A 12030-nucleotide genomic window follows, 5' to 3' on the forward strand; every position below is an offset into this window, starting at 1 on the left:
CCAGCTGAATTCAATAAGGGCTTTCTCAAAGGTACATGTATATATTGGATTGGTTAGGCTTAGTCCACGCATGCAGCAGAATAAGGTGGCAGAAAGGATCACACAACTTCAAAATGCAGATCTAAGGGCGAATGTGTCACATATTGTTAAAATAAGAAAAGAAGCAAAACTTCCCTGCAAGTGATTTTTTTTTGGGGGGGGGGCACAATAGCATACAGACTACAGAGTAACCTCTGATGTGCTAAGTTTCTGCTTATTTGCAGGATTAAAACACACACACACACACCACAATGGCAGAACTGTTGAGATAGGATTTTCTATCTGTTCTGATATACTCTACCACCTCATTCTGTTGTATGTATAGGTCAGGCTTTAGCCCTCTCCTTAGGCAGACTCTGCAATGACAAATGGCCATCACGAGAGAGCTGGGGTAGGATGGATGAGTGAAGCAAGTTGAGAGCACATAGTACATCTCACACTTGCAAGCATATTGTCACTAACACATGCGGTTGTGAGCTTCTGCCTCCCTGCAATGTGAAGAGAGCAAAAGAGGGAAACAATGAATGAATACAGAGGCTCTGTCACCAATTAATAACTTACCACAGTGTGCATGTAACCATTTACAGTGAACAAGCTGTTTGTATGGACCTCCCAAATGGTAAAGAGTATTAACATATGGTATCGCGGACAAGGTGATTGCAAGCATAGAGGCAGAGTCCATGTGGACCAGAGAGTTTACTCAAGACCTGACACCCTCAGAAGTGGGGTGGAAGGAAGGATGCAGATGACAGTAACTTCTGCCATGAAATGAGATGCAAAGATGCAGCATCAAACTATCCATATTTGTATCATAGCAGAAGGGCCACTATTCTTACATAAAACACCTAAGTGTGTCTCTTGCCAGGAGCTGAGCAGGTTACAGATTAACTGAAATTGTTGTATGTTGGACAGAGATGCCAAACAGAGTCAGATCAGTGGTCCAGCTAGAGCAGTATTGTCTACTCTGACTGGCAGCGATTCTCTAGGGTTTCTGGAAGAGGTCCTTCCCAGCCCCATCTGGAGATGGTAAGGATTGAACTTGGGACCTTATGCAGGCTAAGCATGTGCTCTGCTGCTAACCGAAAGTTTTCCTCTCTGCAACACAGACACACAGAGCTGTTCCTCTTCTGGAAGCCACTTGTGCCGATTCTGGTGTAGCTTTGCTCCTACAGGAGGCAATGAAGGCCACCAACTTGGATGACTTTAAAAGAGGACCAGACAAATTCATGGAGAAGGCGGCTATCAATGGCAACTAGCTATGATGGTTATGCTCTGCCTTCATGGCTGGAGGCAGCAATGCTTCTGAAAACCAGTTGCCAGGAAGCCTCAGGAGCGGAGAGCGCTCTTGTATTCTAGTTCTGCTTACTGGTTTCCCATCTGGTTGGCTACTGTAAGAACAGAATGCTGGTCCAATGGGCCACTGGCCCGATCCGTCAGTCAATTCTGGTGCTGTACCCCTTGATCTTGAATTATGTTGCTCATTGGATAGAACTGATATGGAAAAGTAAAATTAAATTAAACAATTCCGGACTCTGCCTTCATCATCGGAGGTCCTTTTTAGTGCACGTCCTCCACGTGAGGTCCAGAGGGTGGGAACACAAGAACAGCCCTTCTCTGTAGTGCCTGTTTGTGGAATGCTCTCCATACAGAGGTTCGCCTGGTGCCTTCATTATATATCTTTAGGGATGCGGGTGGCACTGTGGTCTAAACCACTGAGCCTCTTGGACTTGCCGATCAGAAGGTTGGAGGTTCGAATCCCCACAACGGGGAGAGTTCCTGTTGCTCTGTCCCAGCTCCTGCCAACCTAGCAGTTCGAAAGCACACCAGTGCAAGTAGATAAATAGGTACTGCTGCGGCAGGAAGGTAAACGGCATTTCTGTTTCCGTCACAGCGTTCAGTTGCGCCAGAAGTGGTTTAGTCATGCTGCCCACAAGACCCGGAAAGCTGTCTGTCGGCAAACACCGGCTCCCTTGGCCTGAAAAGTGAGATAAGCGTCGCACCCCATAGTCGCCTTTGACTAGATTTAACTGTCCATGGGTCCTTTACCTTTACCTATATTTTTAGGTGCCAGGCGAAAATGTTCCGCTTCAACCAGGCCTTTGGCTGATTAATATTCTACAGCCTTTTAAATGTGGGAAAGGGGGGTTATTGCTTTGCTGTTTTGTTTTACTTATGTTTTTATCCTGTATTTTATTCTCTGACCTGCCCTGAGATCTTATGCTGAAGGGCGGTATATAAATGTAATAAACCATAATAAAACAATAACAAAATTCTGACCCAAATACTACATCCTTGTTACACGAGTATGGGAAGACTCAGCTCTTGTCAGGACAATACAGGCAGCAGGCTTCCCAGGTTGGTTACATGAACAGCATGGCATATTGACCAGTTGTCTGCATTCACCTTATATTTTCCCTGGGTATATTGGGGCAGGGTGGGAAAGGGGGGTGGCGAAGAGGAGAGGAAAGCAAGAGGTGGTACCTCCCGAATGTTCTGCTGCTCCAACTCGTGCCTCCTGATCATGGTTTTTCGCTTGAAGAAACGGCAGTTTTTGTCATAGTAGAGTCTCTGCTGGCTGAGAAGATGAGCCTCCTCTTCAGCCTGTGTGTGCTGCAGGTTCTCTTTGTGTTTGGAAATCCTCTCCTGCTTCTCCTTCTTCGGTGTGCTGTGATCCTCGTTCATCTCCTGGACGTGCACAGAGGAAAGGCCAAGAAACAAAGTCATTTGTTGGTTTCATGATGGGGAGGGGTAAAAAAACAAAAACAAAAAATGTGATGCCTCCCCCCCCTTACTACCATCTGTACGAGCTTAACAGCAAACAGAGGGTCCTCCTTTGAATCCCCTTCCAAAAGGGTTTTTAAGCCCATTACCCCTCAAGATGCCCCTGCTGGGAGCTAAGCAGTTTATACAAAACATACAGGAGCTCCAAAGACGAGGGGGGAGGGAGGGAGAGGGGGAGAGAATGACTAAAAGCTCACAAACCAGGCTGGAATCAAGAGTCCAGAATCCGAAATTAGTAATCTTTGACATGAAATGGGGCTCTCCTTTACTGAACTGCAATTCCCAGAGGGAAGCCATGACAGTTAAAGTGGTATAAAACTGATAGATGTTGGAAGCGAAGAGTGCAAAGTAAAGAAAAACAGGTCAGGCCTCCTCTGGCAAAAAAAAAAAAAAAAAAAAAAAAAGCACTCGCTGAATGTTTGGTTCTAATTTGGTTCTAATCTTAGGCCACTTGGAAAGTTGTGGAGGGACACAAAAGGTATCACTTTGAAAATTGGGGTTTATGTGGTGTTATTATAACGCGGCAACTTTTCCATCTCAGAAAACAGTTGCACAAACTAGACTTCAACCAGGCTTTGGCGCCAGAGAAACAACAAGTGGCTTAATCGGCCAATATAATAGCCAAGGGTTTCTGCACTGGAGCTCTACATGCCTATTCAAGAGACTTAAGTGTGAAAGAGACATGTGCCGAAAGATGAACTCTGCATGTGGAAGCATGTGACTGGGAGGTGGCGTATGCAGGGATTGTAAGCCCTTTTTCCACCGCTGCCACATGCCCACAAGGTTGGGTGATTGGCTGCTGAAGTATGCCAAAGCTACTGTGTTTCTCTCCTTAAAAACTTGATCGTTTTTCTTTAAAATCCCAAAAAGGACATGAGAAATGTCTACGTCTTGCCCCAGAAAATTCCGGCCCCATCTTCAATTTTTTCTTGGCTGGTACGCAGACACCACTGAGCTCGCAACTAAACAAAACTATGCCCCAACACCTTGTGGAATGAGGCACCTCAACCGGAAAAGGAGGAAATCTCATTGGTTTGGCAGAAGAAGCTGAGTGCTGTGCAGCTGTTTCCTTCACCTAAAGCTACAAAACCAGCATTTCATTCACAACTATGGCCAACACTAATCTTGTAGCATTCAGGCTGCCTCTATCAGAAATAGGATGCACAGGACCCCCAGAAGAATTTGATGTAGTGTATTTCATAGACATTATTTTAGAAACCTTTAGGACATCCCCATGAGTTACTGCAACGTCCATGTTGCAGAAGACCTCTTGAGCCTGAGAGGCAAAGTGATTTGCCAATAGCCACTCAGTGAATTAAGGGCAGAGGTGAACTTTGAATTTTGTCTCAAAAGGTTGAATTGGGAGTGGTGCAGGAGACATGGCAAATGTCACTTCGCTATGTATCACAACTTTCAAAGCTGTTTATTTCTGGGGCCCATGGGTCATTGCCAGGGGTCTGGCTCATATGTGTATATTTCACGTGTTATATCTCAGCTATAATCTATTTTAGAAGTTGTGAATACAGGACTCAGGCATGATAGCTGCTCCGCATTTAATAATATGGAGAACAGGAGCTGTTTCTCTCTGTGTGTGTGCTTAAGATCAGTATTAAGTGGGACGTGGAATTAAAAAGTCCATCACTGCTAAGGGTTCCCTGTGACTCTTTATGAAAACTTTCTCTCATGCCTTTTATTTCCTCAGCTACAGAACAGTAACAGCATCTGGAGGCTGGATGACTGAAGCAGTTTTGAGCCTGCACAATATATGCATTTTATGACAAGTGTCTAAAATAGACTCGTGCAGGGGAACCACAAAGGGGAAAAAAGCAGTGCAGCTTAGGAAGTTAATGCAATTATCCTAAAAGCTCTTTAGCTGCAGGTATTTAGTGAAGCAGGTTTTTTTTTTTTTAAGGAAGTTTAAAAAAGAAGTTTGAAGTGATTTCAGAGCACAGAGTCCCAATTCTATCTGAAAGAGAGCATTTTGGATGGTACACTTGTTTCTAAATACAGTTTAACATATTCACAAGTGGCATTTTTAGGTGGGTCCTAAAACTTAGGTGTGTGCAGAATAATAATAATAATAATAATAATAATAATAATAATAATAATATTTTTCTAGCCCACCCATCTGGCTAGGTTTCCCCAGCCACTTTGGGCAGCTCCCAGCAGAATATTAAACAGAATAAAACTTCAAACATTAAAAACTTCCCTAAACAGAAGCCCTTAACTACCCCCCTCAGGGAAAATGAGGACGTTATAGTTTGACTGTCAAGGACTCTGTGAAGCTTCGCTCTTCTATCTAGTACAACCCTCAGATATCCCTTTCCACTGTGATAGACAAGTTTGCAGTAGGCTGACCTATCTGTGTTGTCCTTTGATAGACTTGAGGATTGCTTTGCAGGTGGCCAAACCCACATGAGGGATGGTACGCTTTCTATTTCCTACATATAATTTATAATATGCCTGTGTTCATAGTCCTAGCACGTACTAACCAGAGTAATTTAAACAACTGGAGGTTCAGTACAATCGTACTATTTCCTTCATTTAAAGTGGCGTTGAGTGTATTGGGAGTTGAAGAACTTTCAACGCTGAACAAGGGACTTTTTTTTTTTTTTAAGGAACCAGATGAGAGATAAAATACCCAAAGGTGAGCTGTTTGGGACATTTCTCTCAAAGAGTAACATTTGCACGGAAGACAGTATTTAAACCAGGAAATAAATTTCATCCTAATGGGAGCTCCATTTAGGTGTGCATCATGGTTACTCTTTAGACTGGGTAGGAGCTCCTTCCATGGATGTAAATGAACACCAAAAGGTCATTTAAAGGGCAGCATTATGTGGACTTCGCTTTAACTGGGTACTCAAGTCAATCCGAATTATATCTAACAATGCCTCAAGGATATGGGATAATTAAGACACCAGAGGAACTTCCGTACATTCATAAAGCCAAGCGTACCAGATGAGTATTTTGGACAGAGAGCATGCAGTGGCCTCAGGCCACCCACTACTAAGGTTGGCATTATGAGTGGAAGCCACATTGACACGTCACTGCAGGGTAGGGGGCCTCTTTTGCTAATCAAATCTTGTCCCGCTAAAGACAAGTTTTTCATGGAATGGTAAGCCCCAATCATTCCACAGTGGAAGGTGTAAGCAAACTGGGTTGCGAAGCTCAATAAGGTTCTTCTTTATTTTTTAACTTGCCTCCTCTTAAAGGTAAAGGTACCCCTGACCGTTAGGTCCAGTCGCGGATGACTCTGGGGTTGTGGCGCTTATCTTGCTTTATAGGCCGAGGAGCCGGCGTTTGTCCACAGACAGCTTCCGGGTCATGTGGCCAGCATGAGTAAGCTGCTTCTGGCGAACCAGAGCAGCGCACGGAAACACCGTTTACCTTCCCGCCGGAGTGGTACCTATTTATCTACTTGCACTCTGACGTGCTTTCAAACTGCTGGGTTGGCAGGAGCAGGGACCGAGCAACGTGAACTCACCCCATTGCAGGGATTCGAACCGCCGACCCTCTGATCGGCAAGCCCTAGTCTCTGTGGTTTAGACCACAGCACCACCCGCCTTCTCTTACTTCCTGTTTTTTCCATCTTTGCCTGGCCTTCTTGCTGATGATGTGGAAGCACCCAGAGGCAGCCATATTAGATTTATCCACCACCGCAACCTCAAGACATTCCCCCCCCCTTTTCTATTCCGACTTCTTCCTAGGCTACATAATCCCCGCCCCCCACCGCATAAATCAATATATTAGGCCTCCTGGTTGTAAGGATATGTTTGAAAGTTTATGGGCAACGCTCAGTGAAATCTTGGAATCCATGAAGGAAACAAGACTTCAGTGCCCTTTATAGCTCCTAGCACCTCTCAATTAGTAACAGAAGGAGAATAAATCAGGCAAATATAGGAGATGTTCTGCATGTTTGCTTAATTTGCATAACCCATATAGCAAGTATGGAGAATCACCCCACCCTCCACCCCAGAAGACTGCATTTCCTTGGGTAAAGACTCTTGGACTGGGTTACTGCCTAGGCGTTTTTGTTGGGGGGGGTGTTATAGATATTATTTTTGTATCTTTATTATGATTTTATGTGGAAATTGTTCCATTTGGTTGTGCACTTCTGGATGTTTTATTTATTGCTTATGACTACTTTTGTTGCATTTCAAATTCTGCATTTTTTTCATGCTGTAAGCCTTTTTGAGTAGAGTTTTAACTGTGGAAAGGTGGCACACAAATAATATGATGTATGTATGTATGCATGCATGCATGCATGTGTGAAAGGAGTCACATAGCACATGCTGTTGATGGGCAGGGCCAAGGCACACACAAACATCCCATCCATGCACACACCCCATTTGGACTCTCAGTTTGTCTGGCTTCCATGCTGAGAAAAGGGTTCCCTTTTCTGAATCCACAGTATGAAAGTGATTTCTTCTTCTATGGGCAGCTTGCTTGGCCTCTTTGCTGAGTAAGGAGTCTCGCAGTGGCACAGCACAGAAATGCAGGGAGTTGCCCATGGAGGAAGCAACGGCTCTCTTCCTCCTTGGGCAACCTGGCAGTGGAACACACTCCTTCTCCCCTGCTGCTGAGCTGTAATCTCCAATCAGGTGTGTTTATCTGTATGGATGTGAAACAGAGCTATCACGGGGGAGGTTTAATCTCTTTGCTTCCCTACACACTCCCTATTTTATTCTGGTCCTGCAGAGGAGTCCACACAACAAGGCAGAGGGGTGGATTCAGCACCATGGAGAACTCCTAATGAGCAACCTGCCTCTGATATGGGCTGGAAAGGAACAGAGCCCTTTGAGCCTCTGCCTCCAGTCTGCCTCTTCTTTGTTTTCCCTTCTTTTGGAGAACTAGAATTTCTTGAGGGGCAAACCTAAAGACTTTTGTTGTTATTGTAGAACTGCCTTAACTATACAGTCATACCTCGGGTTGAATGTGCTTCGGGATGAGCGCATTCGAGTTGCGCTCTGCAGCAACCCGGAAGTAACGGAGCACGTTACTTCCGGGTTTCACCGCTTGCGCATGTGCAGAAGCTCAAAATGATGTCATGCACATGTGCAGAAGCGCCGAAACGTGACCCGCGCACGCGCAGATGCGCAGACACGGGTTATGTTTGCTTATAGATGTGAACGGGGCTCTAGAACGGGGCTCCGGAAGGGATCCCATTCGCATCTAGAGGTACCACTGTATAGGGCTGTATCCAACTAAGTTTGATATGGAATTGATTCAGTGAAATGAATAGACCTAAGTTACTCATAGTCATTAAGTTCAACTGGTCTACTCTGAGTAGGATTAGCATTAGATACCACCCATAGTATTTTTTCCTAAAGTGCCACTATCCGTGTTTGAGGTTCACACCTCAAGGGTGCCCAGGAAGATACAGCTACTCTGAATATAAGGAACTCCCCTTTCTCAATGGACTCACCAAAATCCTAGCTTAAGCATATTTCAGAAGTTGTGAAAACCTCTCCTCTATCAAGAAGCACTCGTGACTTGGCTTAGGAAGCATGGGTTATTTAAAATGTGTGGCATTTCACTTCGTCTTGTTATTTATTTTAATATACTGCCTAGCCCAAACCTTTAAGAGAGGATCAAGATTATGAGCTCAAATCAGCAATGAACAATCCATCAGGTTATTTATTGGGGAAGTTCATCAATGAAGTCCAGCCCTATGGTATTATGAGCAAACTACTGAAATAGCTTCAAAATTCTTTCACAACATTGCTATCCAGCGCATGCTTCTTACTGGCCCAGAATAAAATGCCGGAGAAGTTTTGCTTGCCTCTTTTATCTTTTCCTTGCAAATCTTGTATTGCTTCTTCTGACTTTCTAAGAAATTGGTCAGATCTCTCTTCTGCTGAGTCATAATCTGCTGCTGGAATTTCTTCTCGTCTGCTGCTGCTGCCTTTGCCTGGATGGAAAGAAAGAAAGAAAGAAAGAAAGAAAGAAAGAAAGAAAGAAAGAAAGAAAAGGCACTGTTAACATCTTAGCCAAGTTTTTAGCTGTGTTGCTCTTTTTCTCCCATATCCTTTGCACTGCTATATAGTAACTGAAATATTCAGGACAGATTAAAATAAAAGCCTGCAAGCAGCACATAGCTAGTCTCTGGTACGGTTGCCATATTACAAAAAGTGAAAATCCAGACACAAAAGTTGTTGAGCTTTTTCTGCAAATTCTCCAAAGAACTGAGCTATTTTTAAGGAGATTCGCCAAAAAATCAACACTTCCGACATGGGTTGCCATATGCCCGAGTTTTCCTGGACATTTTTACCAATTTGATTGCTTTTTGCTTTTATAGACCAGCTTTTTGCCAAGGCACACAAGGCAGTTTACAATTTTAGAATACTAATACAAATAAATGCTATAAAATGCAGAAGCAAAATGGGTCCCTGCCTCTCAGCCTAACCTAACTCACAGGTTGGTGATGAGGATAAAATGGGGAGGTGGGAAACCTATGTAAACCCTTGAGCTCCTAAACGAAAGGTGGGATATAAATGTAATAAACAGATAAATAGTTATGTCCATTAACTTGAATGGCTTTATTCTGAGTTGGACTAGCATTGGATACAACCCTATGCCTTCGCAGCCTACTGTACAACTGTGTCTTGGGGTGTTCGAAAATTGCCATCATGTTCCCCCGCTCAGCTTTCTCCATATATTGTTCCTTTAACCTTCCCTCACAGGTCTTGTTTTCCATGCTGCTGCTGATGTTCACTGTACTCCTCTTAAATAGTTCTAATTTGGCTACATCCTTCTTAATATGTGGCACCCAGAACTGGACACAATACTCCACACGAGATCCAACAAGTGTAGAATAAAGCAGAACTAATGCTTCTCGTGATTTGGTTCTATTAAGGCAAACTAAAATCATGTTTGCCTCTTTGGAAGCCACATCTCAGAGCTGATCCATGTTCAGCTTGTTATAGACAGCAATCCTGAGGTCCTTTTCACACATATTACTTGCCAAGCCTGGCATCCTCTATTCTACACTATTCTACACTTCTTCTTCTTCTATTATTATTATTATTATTATTATTATTATTATTATTATTATTATTATTATTATTTTCTGAAATGGAGAACTTTGTTTCTGTTGAATTCTGTCCCCATTTTTAAATTTTAACCCTCTTCTATTAAGGTCATTTTGAATCTTATTTCTGTCTTCTAAGGTTTTAGCTAGCCCTCCTGGTACTGAATCATCTGCAGATGTGATAACAGTCATTTCAAATGCTGGAAAGAATTAGGCCCAGGACAGAGCCTAGTGGCAGCTCACTTGAAACTTCCTAAGGTGGAAGAATTCTGGATCATGCCATTTTATTATGGAAGTATGCATGAGTGTGATCTTTTTGAATGCCCTGGTGCAACTTTGCCTGCCACTGAAAAAGATGACATTTGGGGAGCATCAATGACTGGATGTTTTAATTCTGACTGTTTTTTTTAATGCATTTGTGCATTTTCTACTGTGTCACTGTATTTTGCTCTTGTAGATCACTTTATGACTGTCTGTTGTAGGAAGAACTTAATAAATTCAATAAACCCACTGCCATCACATCCTGCAAGATTATCACTGACATTATATATCTTCACCCAGTCTTCTGCACCCCCCCAAAAAAACCCCACGTTTTTAGGATGCCCTGACTCACCTCCTTTTCTATGACGGCCACTTGCTTCTTGGCCAGCTTCTCCAGCTCAATGGACGAGTTGTTGGCATGAGTTTCCACCTCTTTCTGCAGCTTGAGGCGGTGCTCGTCCATTTCAGCCTTCAGCTTGTTCTCCAGGGCGATCAGCTGCTTCTGGTGCTGGCGCCGCATCCGCTTATAACCTGACATCTGTTCCCGCAACTCGTTCTCCTGCTCATGCTCATGGATCTGCCTTGTAACCTAAGGCCACCAAAGGAGACAAATATGGACACACACATATTATCTTTGGCTTGACAGGGGAGGTAGTTCAGAAGTGCTCCAAAACCCCATGCTTGCAAACCCATGTCAGATATTCCAGGTGGTTGAAATAGCCCAGAAGCAAAGCAGATAGGCTCAAGTGATTTATTCAGAGAGGTGGCTGCAAATGGACAGACTTTTTACAATGTTGTAGAATAACAGAATCGTAGAGTTGGAAGGGACTGCAGGGTCATCTGGTCCAACCTCCAGCTAAAGAATCCTTGACCCAACCTCTGTTTGAAAGCCTCCATTGAAAGAGAGTCCACCACATGTTGTATAAACCCAACCGAGGTGAAAAGGATTGGACCTTGAACCCTCTGTTACCGGTAAGCAACTAGCTTTGTCAGAGAGCTATTTTGACAAGGGAGTTGGTTGGGCCAAATCCATCACACGCACATTTTCAAAATGACTTGTTGCCAAATTCCATTGTTGCAGATGTTGTTCATCTGCACCCATCTTTTGCCTCTAGAGCTGACAATTGGTGGAGCAGGTGTGACCATGACAGGTCAAAGATATGACCCAGGAACCTCCCTCCATACAATAGCTTCAATATGATTTTAGACAAGACAGAACCACTATGAGCTACCTGGAGATGCCAACAGTCTCCGTTGGCAGCCCAGAATGATGTCAAGACGGATGACATTTCAGACCAAACTCAAGACCCAGGAGCATTCAGTTCCACACACAGACAACATTTAAAGCAGGGTGCTTTAAGCTCCTGCCCTGATCTCAAAATGTCTGCTCTTCCACCATTACTTGACTAATAATGAAAATATTCTTCTTCCGCTCCTGCGCTAGGGCTGAGTATGACTTTCCCAGGACCTGTTTGAGAGGGGAACCTTACAAAGAAAAGAAACAAAACCTTCCTAAATTTCTGATGGGCTAAAACTGACAGTCTTACCATTGGCCAAAATGTTTCCTGGGTCACACTCATATCTTAAGGTAAAGGTAAAGGGACAGCCTTCCAGTTAATTCCTGGCCTATTACTCTCACAGGACACCACACAGTGTCCTTCACACTAAGCTCAGAGACTCCTTTCTGTAGGTTTTGATATATTCCGCAGAGTAGATGTTTCTACCCAGAACCAACTCTCTCCCCTCTCACTTTCTATCTCCCAACCTATTCTCCCAACCTCAATCCCAACCTAAACGTAAAGGTAAAGGGACCCCTGATCGCTAGGTCCAGTCGCAGACGACTCTGGGGTTGCGGTGCTCACCTCACTTTACTGGCCAAGGAAGCCTGCGTACAGTTTCCAGGTCATGAGGCCAGCATG

The 12030-nt window shown here is 43.9% G+C and overlaps 1 protein-coding gene and 1 long non-coding RNA gene across 6 annotated transcripts in view; both read right to left on the minus strand.

The window, feature by feature from the left end:
* TAOK3 (TAO kinase 3) overlaps nt 1-12030 on the minus strand; it is a 121830-nt gene that overhangs the window by 10846 nt on the left and 98954 nt on the right. For all 5 annotated transcript variants that reach the window (XM_081841780.1, XM_081841778.1, XM_081841779.1 and 2 more), the window contains 3 exons: nt 10464-10700; nt 8603-8731; nt 2521-2724 (listed from right to left, as the gene is read on the minus strand). In XM_081841780.1, coding sequence (XP_081697906.1) covers nt 2521-2724; nt 8603-8731; nt 10464-10700 — 570 coding nt within the window. The remainder of the gene's footprint in view (nt 1-2520; nt 2725-8602; nt 8732-10463; nt 10701-12030) is intronic.
* LOC309330520 lies at nt 205-711 on the minus strand. The gene is made up of 2 exons (XR_014151468.1): nt 395-711; nt 205-241 (listed from the first exon to the last, which is right to left on the minus strand). It is a non-coding gene; the product is annotated as an uncharacterized lncRNA (long non-coding RNA).

The sequence above is a fragment of the Podarcis erhardii genome (genome assembly GCF_964252035.2).
Source record: "Podarcis erhardii genome assembly, chromosome: 15".
NCBI classification, from domain to species: Eukaryota; Metazoa; Chordata; class Lepidosauria; order Squamata; family Lacertidae; genus Podarcis; species Podarcis erhardii.